Source organism: Pteropus alecto, unplaced genomic scaffold, assembly GCF_000325575.1.
Source record: "Pteropus alecto unplaced genomic scaffold, ASM32557v1 scaffold239, whole genome shotgun sequence".
In the NCBI taxonomy this organism is placed as follows: domain Eukaryota; kingdom Metazoa; phylum Chordata; class Mammalia; order Chiroptera; family Pteropodidae; genus Pteropus; species Pteropus alecto.
In genome coordinates, this window is record NW_006494613.1 from 2,145,565 (window position 1) to 2,160,397 (window position 14,833).

The 14,833-nt window shown below is 35.9% G+C and overlaps 1 protein-coding gene across 19 annotated transcripts in view; it reads left to right on the top strand.

Moving 5' to 3' along the window:
* The window catches only part of MED12L (mediator complex subunit 12 like), a 318,700-nt gene that overhangs the window by 262,277 nt on the left and 41,590 nt on the right, over positions 1–14,833 (top strand). For 18 of the 19 annotated variants that reach the window (XM_025042480.1, XM_025042483.1, XM_025042470.1 and 15 more), the window contains 10 exons: positions 2,534–2,722; positions 3,943–4,017; positions 4,121–4,311; positions 5,088–5,249; positions 7,174–7,285; positions 9,347–9,436; positions 10,772–10,881; positions 11,055–11,190; positions 12,041–12,202; positions 14,037–14,399. In XM_025042480.1, the coding sequence (XP_024898248.1) occupies positions 2,534–2,722; positions 3,943–4,017; positions 4,121–4,311; positions 5,088–5,249; positions 7,174–7,285; positions 9,347–9,436; positions 10,772–10,881; positions 11,055–11,190; positions 12,041–12,202; positions 14,037–14,399 (1,590 nt within the window). The remainder of the gene's footprint in view (positions 1–2,533; positions 2,723–3,942; positions 4,018–4,120; positions 4,312–5,087; positions 5,250–7,173; positions 7,286–9,346; positions 9,437–10,771; positions 10,882–11,054; positions 11,191–12,040; positions 12,203–14,036; positions 14,400–14,833) is intronic. The other variant, XM_025042472.1, reaches the window with a different exon arrangement.

Here is a 14,833-nt window from a genome sequence, read left to right on the forward strand (position 1 = left end):
AAGTAGATGGGATACATTATTCTTTTTTACTTTTTAATACTTTAGCTTCTATTTATTATAGAATATAACCAAAATACAGTTATCAAAAATCAAAAAATCAAAAAATTTAGCATTGGTGGAATAGTTTTTTCTCACCTATAGGCCACATTCCAATTTTGTCAATTGTCCTGATAATGTTGGATTTGTCTGAAGTTTCCTGTAGATTAGCTTCAGATTATGTATTCTCATTCAAGATACTACAGGAGTAATTTTGTGTTCTCAGGTAATCACATAGGAAGGCACATGATGTCCATTTGCACCTCATTGGTGATGTTAATTATGATCAAGATGTCTCCATTGTGTAGGATTGCTCTACTGTATCATTATTTTTTCTCTTGAAATTAATGTAGTCTTTGGGGAGACACTTTAAAAGAATGCAAATATTCAGCTCCTCATCAAACTCTCTTACCATCCATATAGCATCCATTTTTATTCTTGTCCAAACCAGTCTTCATACGATGATAAAAAAACGGTGATTTTCTTTTTCTCCAAATCCTCTACTCCCTCCATAATTATCAGTTTGCATTCTTCCCTAAAGAAGGCCTGCCCTCATTTGTTTTTTTCCTTACTTACATTTATTTATTTTCCACATGGATTATAATGTACTGTCCTTAGCTATTTTCATGTTCAAATTGTCTCAGGTTTTTCCTGTAGGAATCTTTTCATGCTGGCTCTTATGTTATTTTGATACATCTTCATCTTTCCTTTTTATTTATTTATTTATTTATTTTTAACTTTCTCTGCCCCAGATCTGGAATTATTCATTTCTCCAAGGAACCTCTGGTTCTGTTTAGTAGAGGATGGTATCTACAAACCAAGATTGGGTCACTATGTGTGCTCATTGATTCTAGGCCCTTTCAGCAGACAGAGCTAAGAGAAAAAAAAAAACCATCTGTATACATAAATGTGTGTGTGTAAATCATGAGTTCATATTGATACCTCCAATTCAGTCCAACCCCACAGTTCTTTGCATTCCCCCATTCATATTAATATCACCTCTTCTGCAGTAAGAACCCTGACTCCCAATAACATCAACCTATATGCTCATGTGCGTAATTCTACAGTACACCTGCAATAATTTCAAAATTGCTACACCAATACCACCAGAAGAAACAAGTCTACTAAAAGGAATTGAAGATTTGTTTGTAGTTCTTTCCTTTCTAAGTGTTTACAGTATTGTGTTCAAAAGTTATTTGAACTTTCCCCTTCAGTGTGGCTATGTTATTCATTTGAAATAGAATTGATTTCTTTCATTTCTGTTTATATTCACTTTAGATTTCTTTTTTCTCCCCTAGCTCTATCTTTAGCATGCTGCCCAAGTCAACTATGCACATAGGTGTACTCAGAGATGTGTCCTCTCTTCCCTGTCCTTTCTACCCTTTATCTCTCCATGCTCTGGGTGATCATTTTCATTACTTACTGGTTTAACGTTCCTTTTTAAAAAAATTCTTCTTATTAAAAAAAAAAAAAAAAAAAAACATGCCAGAGCATGGTTTTGGTTTTTCACTTTTCTATAGACATAATATTGACAAGGTCATGTTTTTATTAAGGGATATTATAACCGTGGTTACAGTTAGCTAAATTGTTGTATAAGTATTATTAAGAGAGTATTGAGTTGTGCTTGGTTCCCAGCTGTGAGTGCACTTTAGAATCACCTGGGGAATTAAAAAAAAACAAAAACAAAAAGAAAAAACTTTGATGCCTTAAAAAAATGACTGATGTCTCGGTCCCACTACTTAAGGTTGACTTAACTGATCTGATGTGTGGCCCGGACTTTGGAAGTATGAGACACTGGTATAGTGGTTAAGAAAGAGGTTTCATTTGAACAGATCTGGGTTCAAGTGGACAGTTAATGATTTCTTATCCCACTTAGTATAAGAGTTTTCCTTTGAAAAAATGATGAAGAAAAGGTGATAGGAGTTTAAATTGGCAGAAACTCTCCAGAGGTCAATTAGCCATATATATCAGTAGCCTTAAATTTTTTCTATAATCCTTGACTGAGAAATCTGCTTCTATGAAATTATCCTAATAATTGTACACAAATATTTATTTATAATAGTAACAGTTGTAATAGTATCAAGAGAGGAGACAATTTTCTGAATGTTATACTGTGTTCCATTCAGTATAGTACAATCTATTCCATAAAAATGATGAATACATAGTATAGAATCATTGCCCTTATATAGAAAGTTAAAAACACTCCTTACAAAAGAGTTCCTAGAGCAAGGAACCATTTTCCAATTGAAAACACATACCAATATTTTCTTTCCTTGTTTTGCATATTTGTTTTTCAAAAATTTCTTAAACCAAGGTTTCACTTTGTATTTTTAAGAAGTTAAAACACTAGAAGTTTTGTTTTTAAAACTTCACCACCTACTTATTTTGTGTAACATTTTATTGGAAGATTCCTCATTGTGTGCCACGAACTCAGTACATGTTACATATGCATATAGAAAGTCTCTGCCTATCAGTCTAACTGCTGTGTTGTTTTTAGGAGTGGGTAGGAGAACACTGCTTAAAAGAACCTGAAAGATTATGCACAGACAAAGAACTTATATTGGACCCTGTGCTTTCAAATATGCAAGCGCAAAAATTATTACAGCTTATCTGTTATCCTCATGGCATTAAAGAATGTACCGAGGGGGACAACTTGCAAAGACAGCACATTAAACGCATTCTTCAGGTAAGTGATAATAGCTTAAAGACTGTGTTTTTGTCATTTGACACATTCTTTGTAATTATAACAAAAGTCATTGTCTCTTTGTCATTGCTAACTAATTCTTTTCAACTAATTCAGTTAATTCTGATTTTTTAAAAATTAATTAATTTTTTTAATTGAAATTATTTTAATTTTTTTTCCCCCATCTACCTCCTCCGTCCTAATTCTGATTTTTATTCCCCCCAATTTTTTGTATATAATTGTCACCCTTTATTTGCTGGGTAGATGTAGGTACTGCAAATTGTGTATTGTCATTACATAAATATTGATATTTTAAGTCTGTACAGTATTTACATGAAAACTAAGCTTTGTGGAGGGACTATCTTAAATATCTTATTCAAAAACTATTGAAATCATTTTGGAATGGAGTTGGTTAGATAAATAGATTTTGGTAGAAGAAATGCTTTTCTTATTTATTTCCAGTGCCTGTCGAGTGAGGCACATTATTTTAATGCTGCAATTTATTTCCTTATTTCTACAATGAATATGTGTAAAGACTTGGAAGCCTTTTGATACATGTACAGGTTTCCCCCCTCTACCCAAAAGTAGTGTTCCTGTGGAAACTTTTGTAAGTCAAAAAGGTGTAAAGTGAAAAACTATTTACCATTAATTTATATAGAAGAAAATTTGAGCATTCCCAGACCCAAAATTTAACACATTCACAATGTCTTTATTTCTGTCAAGATGCCACTCTTATGAACTCTCTTAGGCTTTTATGATTACTTAGGGCCCATCTTGCTACCGAATGGACTAAATGAATCGAAATACAGCACAGATGCTCACCAACATGGCTCAAAGCTATGCTGGTCTGATGCTGAGATGCTGAGTGTGTCCCCGGGGAAGGGGCTTGGCGGGGCCGTGCTCACTGCTTGGGGTGCACGCCACCTCTGTCACAACTCGCCACACAGGAAACGCTGAACAGTTTTCACATTTCGCCTTTTTTCGTAAAAGTGAAAACACTTTTCGAATTTCTTTCCATTAGCAGAAACAGATACTAATGTAGGTCTTTTGTAAAAGCAAAGTGGCAGAACATGAACTTTTGAAAAGTGGTGAAATACCTATAGATCCCACTATTGTATATGATTATTCTACTCTTTCTTGAGTTAGGGAATACTGCAAGGAATTCTTATATTTTAGGACATGTTTGATATTTCTGATGTCTTAATTCTCTCCATTTTCCCCAGAATCTTGAGCAGTGGACCCTGAGGCAGTCCTGGCTAGAACTTCAGTTAATGATTAAACAGTGCTTGAAAGATCCTGTGAGTATATATTGAAAGCATGTATGTGTATAAAATTTTATGAAAAGCGAAAACATGTTGATGTTTGAGGATAAAGTGCTAGTTTTTTTACGTCTGACCGTAGGGCTCTGGTTCAGTGGCCGAAATGAACAACTTACTGGACAACATTGCAAAGGCAACAATAGAGGTATTCCAGCAGTCTGCCGACTTGAACAATAACTCTTCTAACCCTGGTCTGGGCCTCTTCAACCCAAACGGGATTGGCAGTACCGACACGAGTAGCACAAGACAGAATGGAATAAAGACATTTCTAAGGTATTTTTTTCTGTCGTTTTATTAGGCTATCATTAATGTAACAGTGCGTTTTATTTGCATACTGCAGGTTTTTTTTATAATGCTTCAGGAATGTGAAGAAAATAATTACTTCTGTCAATTATCATTATTTAGTAATATGTTAAAGGATAATACTGAGTGGTGGATGATATCTTAGTTTAAGTATTAAGTTAATCGGGCCCAGACTCCTTGGAACCGCAGATGACATGCAAGATGGCATAATTTCTTTAGTGTCCCCTGAGGCTACTCTGTTCTGTGGTATTCATTATATAGGAAACGTTTTTTCTGCCTTCTTTATTAATTGGCAGTTTTGTACGAACGATAATTATGAAAAGCAGATTAACTTGTATTTCATCATTTTGGTATAAAGTATAACTAGTGAATTCTAAAACTTAAGAAATTATTAATATGCTTAACTGTTACAGAAAAGTGTATTTATTGCTTGTTGGACAAAAGGACTGTTACTAACCAGAGAGCCAGAATCCGTGAAAAACATTTTAATAGATTTTTTTTTTTTTAAGTTTAGTTGTGATATCTTCCTGAACTCCATATTTTATTGCCTTCTGAAAACGTGAGTGGAAAGTATATGCAAATATTTGGTATTTGTCAAGAGGAAAGATAGTTTAGAAATAAAAGGGAAATTTTAGAATAATCGGTATGTCTTATACATAAAAGTTGTACATTGGAGTTTCTGTTATAACTGTGAGAGCAGAGAAAAAGGCTGCCGTTTGGGGTGTAACACATGTTTCTGATTTTAGTTCCTCTGAACGCAGGGGTGTATGGCTGGTGGCCCCCCTAATTGCCAGGCTGCCGACTTCTGTGCAAGGAAGAGTACTGAAAGCTGCTGGGGAGGAGCTAGAGAAGGGACAGCACTTGGGTTCTTCTTCAAAAAAGGAAAGAGACAGACAAAAACAGAAAAGGTATGGCTGGAAGGTGTGTCTCATTATGTAAGATTCTAACGAACACTTGAGAAAATTTAACATTCTGCAAACATACATGATCACTGTACCCCTGAGTCCACTGAAATTTTGTTTTTAAGTGGAACTGAAAATATTTCATTAGGCAAGGCTCTGTCCCTAAAAAATTTCAGGTTATAATATTTACTACACTAGTTCTCAGCTGTACCACCATCCCCAAATCTGCTGAACTGTTAAAAATATTGACTTCTTAGCCCTACTTCATACCTGTTGACTCAGATCTGGATATCCACTTGGTCCCCATATTCTACTTTTAATTACTTTTCATTTTATATTACTTAGGTATTTATGTATAAATAGAAAATACATAATATTACTTATAATTCTGTCTTGTTGAACCCTGGAATAGTTACTAATATTTACAGATTAGATCTTAAAACTTATAAACCACCAAGTTTAATATTTTCTTAATTTATTTTATGCCCTAGAAAAGATATCAAATAATTATATTTGGAAACTATATCATTGAGAAAGATCAAAACCACACTTGAATGTGAAAACATGTTGAATTTAGCACCCACAGATATAAAAGGAAATGATGATAATTTCTTCTATTTACAAACAATTCTGAACATATAAGTTTCTTGTCCCCAAATTAATATTTTGGTAGCTGCCTTTTAAGCTCTTACAAAATGCCAACTCCTATATCACATTAATTTCATACATACTTGAACTTTTAAAATCTCACAGCAATCATATGTGGTAGCAGCACTCAGTATGTCCTTTTTACAGATGAGGAAACTGATGCACTGAAAGGTTAGGTAAATTTCTTAAGGACGCACAGCTAAGGTGTTATAAAGCTGAGATTGAACCCCAGGTGGTCTGGCTTTTGAGCCTGCACCCTTAACTAAAGTACATTTTGGTAGAGACCTAAGACCTATCTGTGCATGTTATTTTGTTTGTTACCTGATTGTCACCTTTGCCAGCATTAATTAATCAACCAGATGACTCAATTTAATTCTCAAAGTTTATTTGCTAATGAGTGATCATATGTACATTGCCTCACTTGCCACAGAAAGGACAGGTGGTATTACACAATTTCAAGATGGCTCCTCTCAAGTCAATCTCTCTTAGTCCTGCTGGTATAAAATGAACCAGTTTGAAAGATTTTGGCCTCGATCTCATCTTAAGAAAATTTTTTCCAATGTAACAATTAGTCTATCAATATGATTTGTTAGTTCTCCTCTAATAACTGAAGAATTCTTAATAAAATGCCAATTTAAAATAGAATTTTTACCAAATGTCTTAAAACCCTCTTACAAGTCCAGGCTGTGGGATGTGGTGGAACTGCACCCTGGAGGTCACTAGCAAACACGCTATTTTAGAATCCTCAGACCTAAGTGCTAATCATAGCTTTACCAACAAATACCCCACTGTTTGGTTTTGAGAAATGTGCTGAAAAATAAAACGAGCACAACAATCATATAAGCCTCTTTCCTGGACCCCTGGACCCCAAAATAAGAGTCTTGTGTGAGAGGAATTTTTTGATTTCTTATTTTATTCTATGTATCAAGTGATATTCCTTCTGATGTGTATCTTTAAATGCAGCTTACTGATGTAAAATACAATTTCTCCTCCCCCCATACTTCCCCTACATACCCATCTGCAGGGTGAATTTATGCTAGTTTTAGTAGTGCTTCAGGGCTAGAAAGCATATTAAATTATTTAGAAAAATTACAGTGGATTTTAATCTTATTAGTAGATATAATTTAACTTTTCAAGTAGTCTTTGGCTATTTACCCCTTCCCCTCTATTTTCTAATAGTAAGATAAATAATAGCCTATAAGCCAAGGGCAAGAAATCAGTGTTGCACAGGAAGTAACTCACTCTTTCTAACTAGATCTGCTGTTATTAACTTCCTTTGTAGTATGTCTCTTTTGAGTCAACAACCATTCCTTTCACTGGTCCTTACCTGCCTTAAGGGACAAGATGAACAACGAGAAGGTCTCCTAACATCTCTCCAGAATCAAGTTAATCAGGTAAAATATAGTAGAGTATTAAGCCAGGCAAGTATTTTTTCTAATGGTATTAATTTGTTTTCCTTTCAAATATTGAGATTTAACTAAGAAAAGGCACAGCATGTTTTGATTAGGTGCAGAGAGACACAATCCATTCCCTGTTCTTTTACTTGGCTTTCTAGTCAACACAAGACTAACAACTTTATAATATTAATCATGCATTGGATAAATGTAGATCATAAAATATTTTGCATATTGCACATAACTTTGACATATCTGATCCTCTCCTGACCCTGGCTCACGGGAGAGGTCCTAGAGCAATCTGCATTGCAGTAGGTACGGCAGTAAGACAGAGGAACCTGTATCCAGGTCCACATATCAGCCAGGGTCTCAACTTGAGCCCTATAGGTTCAGAAACTCAATTTCATTTTACTGCCAGAGCCAGTCAGGTGCATCAGATACTCATTTATAAATCAGAAGGCATTTGGTTCATTTATAAAGAATTTGTACTTTGCCTTTCTACCAGCCACAATTCTCTTGGCACTTACATTCTCTGTACCACAAGGAAACTGAGTGACACCATTAGAAATTGGAGCTTGTGGAATTGAGCAGAGTGGGTAGATTTGTCATGTTGGATGTTTTATCCTGTTACAGAGCCTAATGGAGCCCTCCTGTGGTTCTGTGGTTCTATGACATTGTATCTTTTCCCCTTGGATGGTACTGGATGAACATGGACAAGGACACTTAACTAACTTGGTCCTCTAGTCTCCCACCTTTTGGATATGAGAGATCTATTCTCTACACAGCAATAAGAATGATCCTTTTAAATGTAAATCACATATTTCTCTGATGCCCAAAATGCCACGATGATTCTTACTACACCTACACTAAAAATTTAAAGTTTGAGCTTATCAGGCCCTACGTAATTTGGCACTGGCTGCCACTTCTTTCTCATTTCCTACTGGTCATGGCTTGCTCACTCCACTTTTTTCATTGTGACCATGTTGTTCCTTGAACTTGCCAAGCAAATTCTTGTTGCAGTGGCTTGACATGTTTTCATCCTTCACCTGGAAGGCTTTCCTCCCAGATATTAGCATGGACCTCCCTTCATCAGGTCTCTGCTCAAATGTCACTTCCTTAGGCCCTCCCTGATCACTCTAAAAATAAGACGATAGTCATTTTCTATCCCCTTACTCTGGTCCATACCATTTGTTACACTTGACTTATTATTATTTGTCCTTCTACTTGAATGTAAGCTTCATGACAGCTTGTGTTTTGTTAACTGCCTTGTGCCCTTAAGTCAGACTCGAGGGAGGTCCATATCTTTTGATGAGAAATGGGAAGTATTCTCCTTTTACCATGCGGTATACTTACTGGTCATCTGTTGGGACTGGGTTACTTCTGCATGTGACTCATTCGAACTCTTTTAAGATGATTCTCATTAGTTACCACCATATTTCAAAGGGTGGTATTTTTTTATTTTTTTTGCTCGTGTCACCTGATTCTGGGCTGTTGCCCATTTGCGGTTTGCCTTTCCTAAGGAAATCTTCCATTTCCCAATATTAGTCTGAACCAATGAGGAAGTACTCACTTTTTAAATTGATATGCCACTTGACTGACCGACATATAAGGTGTCATATTTTTCAAAATAGTGAACATTATCTTTATCAAGGTAGATTAGTCTATAAGACAGCAAGCCACTTCAATGTAACACATTTGCTAGGGTTCACAGCATGTCCCTAGAAATATTACCTGGGCCTGATATAAAATGTAATTCTTAAATAATCTTTATTTTTGTTAATGTTAAACTTGATGGCCCTCTAAAGCATTTTCGAAGACAGTTACAGGATAAATAATTAGACAAGATTTTTCTTCTCCCATCTAGAAAGGCAACAAACAAAGAAATAGCCAGATTTCTTTCTACATAGTGGAAGGGGAGGAAAGATTTATTTGTTAATTTGTTAAACCAAGAAATTGCTCTGACTGTCAGTAAAAAGATAAATTTAACTTTAAATATGAAAAAAAAAATTGACTTTAACAGGAGAAACAAGATTTTTTTTTTTAATTTGTCTTCTGATTCAGATCTTAAGTAATTGGAGAGAAGAACGATACCAAGATGACATAAAAGCACGGCAGATGATGCATGAAGCATTGCAACTTCGCCTAAATTTGGTAAGAGACATTTCTGGTGTTTTCCCTCTTAAACTTATCTAAAGGGAAAATAACTCCAGCTTTCCACTTCTCCTGTGGTCACAGTCTTCATTACAAGGTGAGGCCTTCTGATGTTTGCTCTCTGTAACTACTTCCCTGTCTCTCTGAACCTTCTGTTTTCCTGGCTGCTGTCCTTCCTGTCTGGTCTAACTTCTAGACAGCAGTAGGTATTTTAGGCATTGATTTGCCTTGTGCCACCCCCACCCCAGAGGATCTCTCCTTTTTGCCGTGTGCTAAGAGTAGGTCTTAGAGGACTATTATGTTGAGATGAGTATTAACTCTTACTATACTTATTTAAAAACAATATTAAAATGAGATTGAAGTCAAAATTTTTCCCCCTTTTTAATACCGCCCTCCCCCACTTCCACCCCTGACCAATGGATGTTGCCATCTCCCCTTAAGAACTGGATCTTTGAAGGCAGGGCATCTCTTCCCACAGGCTTGCTCCATGCACCCAGGGCCTGGGGCGCCCGGCGCACTCGGTGCACTCGGGGGGCCTGGCGCACCTGGGGTATGGTCTGAGGCTCCACCTGGGACACGAACCCAGGACCTTCTGTGTGTAAAGCAGACATGCTAACCACTACACCATGGAGCCACCCCCTGAAGTCAAAATTTTATCAAACGTTCCATCAAATTGATGATAAAAACAAATTCCACATGGAGGTTTTACATAAATTAAAAATTCCTCACACATTGAATAGTCCTTTGAATTTTTCTTTTCTCACTGGATAGGCCCAGATGAAGGCTATTCTGGAGAATGGCTTGCTTGATATTTGGCAGTTGTTTATAACGTAATTCCCACACATGACGAGTAGACCTGGGAGCCAAGCCTTCTACTCATTATTACTTCTTTGTTACTGGAGATTTTCAGTTGTTATGACAACAGGCTTAGTTTAAATAGTAATTGACAACACAGTGGTAGATAATCAGTTTACGTGGTTTTAACCTATTCAGATTTAATTGGACTAAAATATATCTTAAAATTGGGTATCATGAAAGTTTGGGAACAAAAGAAAGCTAACTGTACTGGTATATAGTAATAGTTACATGCAGATTTTTGACTAAGAGGAAGGTCATTGCCCCTAACCACGCCCCTCACCCCTGCTTGTGCATTTTCAAGAATTGCATTCATGTTTGGCCTGTAATCCATATGATGCGTCCACATTCAGGTTCCCCCCCCCCCAACCCCCTTTTTGGTAGCACTTTTAAACTAATCAAAATTTGGCTGTCTAAGGTGATGGAGATGGTATTTTCTCTTTAACACAATGCGGATTTTATTGCATTTTTATGTGCTAGGTGGGAGGAATGTTTGACACGGTGCAGAGGAGCACCCAGTGGACAACAGACTGGGCCCTCCTCCTCCTTCAGATCATTACTTCCGGAACCGTTGACATGCACACTAACAAGTATGTTCTTATCATTCTACCTTTGCTGCATTGCTACAAATTCTGCCGCATCTGATTTTCTTAGGTGCCATTTTTTAAACAATTGACATTCTGTGTCTTAAATAAAAATGCTCAGTTAAGAGTGACTTGGTTTTGCTCTAAGGTGAAAATAATTATTTTCTGTCCCCTCTTAGTGAATTATTCACTACAGTTCTTGACATGCTGGGTGTTTTAATCAATGGAACATTAGCCTCTGACCTGTCAAATGTATCCCCTGGGGGATCTGAGGAGAACAAACGTGCATATATGAATTTAGTAAAGAAACTGAAAGTAAGTTTGTGACCTGCTTCTATCATGAGCTCAAATTGTTTATGGATTTGTTATTTAGTACGTTCTATCTTAATTTACTATTCATTAAATTAAATGTTATTTATTACATTCAGGTTAATGTAGTATGATTTTTTTGCTATTTGCTTTACTTTAGCTTACCAGTACCCAAAAGTAATAAGCATATAGCTTGAAGATTTTTCTTTTTAAAAAAATTTATATTCATAAGACATGCTTAATTTTTAAGGCTCTTTAGAAATCCATTATCAAATAGCTAACCAAAATCCGTTATCAAATATCTAACCAAAATATCTAACCAATTAGATTTAGGATAAATCTGTGCTTGGACTGGTACATGCAATTGAAAAATAACTACTTACACCGATAGTTCTAAATCCAATTCATTTGACTAACCACTAACACAGTCTTTGAAATAAACTGTAAACAATTGACATAGAAAACAAATTAATGTATCTGATGACCTTACAATAAAATAACCAATGGTTACCTTATGGTCTGACCCTGGATTCGAGAACCTGTTCCGTGCTGCAGCTCCTGCCTTCTGATTTCAATTACTATCCTGGATTTTGTCATTTCAGCACTGTGGTTTTTGTTGTGTAACAAGGGTGCCTTTTTATGAGTTCTATTTTCTACCCAAAATGAAGAAATGAAACACGTACCACTCTAATTGAGAGCTGCACCATAGAACATGTTCAAGGTTAAGGAACGTTCCAGCTATAAAAAAGGAAATGTTTCATAAGAGAACTTCTTTCTGGGTAACTTTTGCCTTCATTGTAATTTTTGTTCCACTTCTCTTTCTGTCTTTTTTTCCCCCCTTTTCTTTCTTTTTTAGAAAGAGCTAGGAGACAAGCAGTCAGAAAGTATCGACAAAGTTCGACAGTTACTACCTTTGCCAAAACAGACATGTGATGTCATCACTTGTGAACCTATGGGTTCCTTGATTGATACAAAGGGAAACAAAATTGCTGGATTCGACTCTATAGATAAAAAACAGGCAAGAGTAAATGTTTCTTTTTCATTATATAAACAAATAAACTTATAAAAATGAAATACATTTTCTTATCTTCCTATAAAGCATATACAACATTTTAATTTTACAGTTCCCTGATTTTTAAAAGCATATTCTTATTATTTAAGTGCAGTGGTCATTGTCATTATCATATAAATAAATCAAATCTTTGAAGATCTTCATTTAAAACTGTACTTGAATTTAAGTGAAATTCTGAAGCCCACCAATGGAAAACTAAAAAATTAGTGTAAAAAAAAAAAAGGAAAATTAGCAAAGACCAGATCTAATTTTACTTCGGAATCGAAAATAGAATATGTTTAGGTAAGAAAATTTTTATCGTTAAATGCCTTCATGTAGTAAACTATTTTGAGTAAAAAAATGTTTAAAGTGACAGTAATTTATTTTCTTATCAGTTAAACAATATTTAATAAACACTTGATTTATATAAGATATTAAACAAGGTCTTCTATAATATGAAGAAGTGGTCCATTATTCTTTCAATGAATATGAGCAACCACAGACTTCTAAAATCACAAAGACAGAACTCCAATCCTCAAGTAGAAGTAGATATATGATTACAGTGTGGTAAGATTTGTGTGTCATGTTATAGAGTGTTAGAGGACCCTGAATAGGAGCCATCACACTCAGATGAGAAGCATGTAGTCAGAGCAGGCTCCCCAGGAAAACTGACACTGAAATCATTTTGGAGGATTAAGAGTTAGCTGGGAGGTAGGGATAAGTATGGGACAGGCAAAGGGAAGAGTTTATGTAGAGGCATGAAAAAATGTGGCTCATAAGAGTATTGCAGTGCTGCAGTAATTTGAAGTACCTTGAGTACTTATACATACCGGTGTGTTTGTGGAGAGAGAAAAAGCTAGAATCATAGGCAAGTTGAGTTTCAACACCAATGAGCTCTCCAGTGGTGAGACATTTAGAAGCCATTTAGACATATGGTCTTGGCACACAGAAAAGAGGTCTAATATCAAGACACATATGTGGAAGCAGTCAATATACAGATGGTAACTGAAGACACCCATGGAAGAGTATATGTAAATAAGAACAGGAGAATTATAGAATGCCTGAGTAGTTGTTTTCAGGGTCATTTTGAAGTATTCTCGATATGTCAAGGAAGGTACCAAGAGACATCACCAATTAATATTAAAACTAAGAAACTTTTATTTTCAGAAACAATGACATTTTCTCTTCAGTAGAGATAAGCTTGAATTGAAGGATTTCATTTGTACTTGTTGGTACAGGTAAATTTTGAACTATTCAGAGACGGGCTTATTAAGTACATGAAAGGTGCCCATATTGAATCAAGTCCATTCATGTTTGGTCTGAAGTTAACCTGAGCCCAATAAGAGGCTGAATGTAACTTGACTGTTAAATTTTGTTTTATCCTAAAAACAGTAAGTAGATTCCGAAGGTTTATAACTGATTGTAATTTAGTACAGTAAAGATCAACTTTTCAGTGTTTCTTAGATTATTTTGTCAAAAAAAAAAAAAAAAAAAAAAACTAAATGAAAAAATGCCATTTTAGAGTAAAATACACTGGACTATCTGGTGTTACATTGTTAACAGAGCATCATGTGGTGTAGAGTAGAGCAACTGAACTGTAAGGTGTGGATTCCAGTCACTGCTCTCCAGTGATCTAATGTATAACCATGGACCAGTTAGTTATCCTGTCTGCTGTATGCAAAGGTTCTCTCTGAGGCCCACAGCAGCTAAAATGTTCTCCGATTCCATGATCCCAAGCAAGCTTGGCCTCTAATTAGAAAAAGATCTGAACACATGATCATAGAGCATTATCTCACCACAGGGTCTCCAGGTCTCTACAAAGCAGAAGGTGTCCCCTTGGGATTTGTTTGAGGGGCAGAAGAACCCAGCTCCTCTGTCCTGGGCCTGGTTCGGGACAGTCCGAATGGACCGGAAAGTAATCAAGTATGAGGAGCAGCATCACCTCCTTTTGTATCACACACACCCCATGCCCAAGCCCCGGAGTTACTACCTCGAGCCACTGCCCCTGCCTCCCGAAGAGGAAGAGGAAGAGCCTGCATCTCCCATCTCTCAGGAACCAGAGAGGAAATCAGCTGAGCTGTCAGATCAGGGAAAAACCACAACAGATGAAGAGAAGAAAACAAAGGGAAGGAAGCGCAAGACGAAATCAAGCTCAAGAGCTGATGTAAGTACGGGAAGTGGAGAGCTCTTTGGCTCTTTAGCATCTAGTAGAAGATTTACTAGTGCCCAAAGGATATCCCTAGAAACATTGCTAAAAGCAGTAGAAGCCTTTTTGTAACAGTTACGCTAATGAGGCTCTGTTGTAATTAACTGACCCACAGACAGTGATTTGTCACCGATGGCAGGATTATGTAGCTTTTAATTTTTCCTTCTTTACTTTTTATAATTATTAAATCTTAGGCTTCCATTGTGGATAATACTTAATATTTCAGTACCTCATAATTTCTCAAATTTGAAACTTGAAATTTTAAGACCCATAAAGTCTCATTCTCTTACATGTTTATTGTATTTTGGGAGTTGATATATTAAATAAACATAAAAAAACTCTTTGCTTTTCCCTTGATTAAGCTCCATCTAATGTATCAAATAAGATGTTTC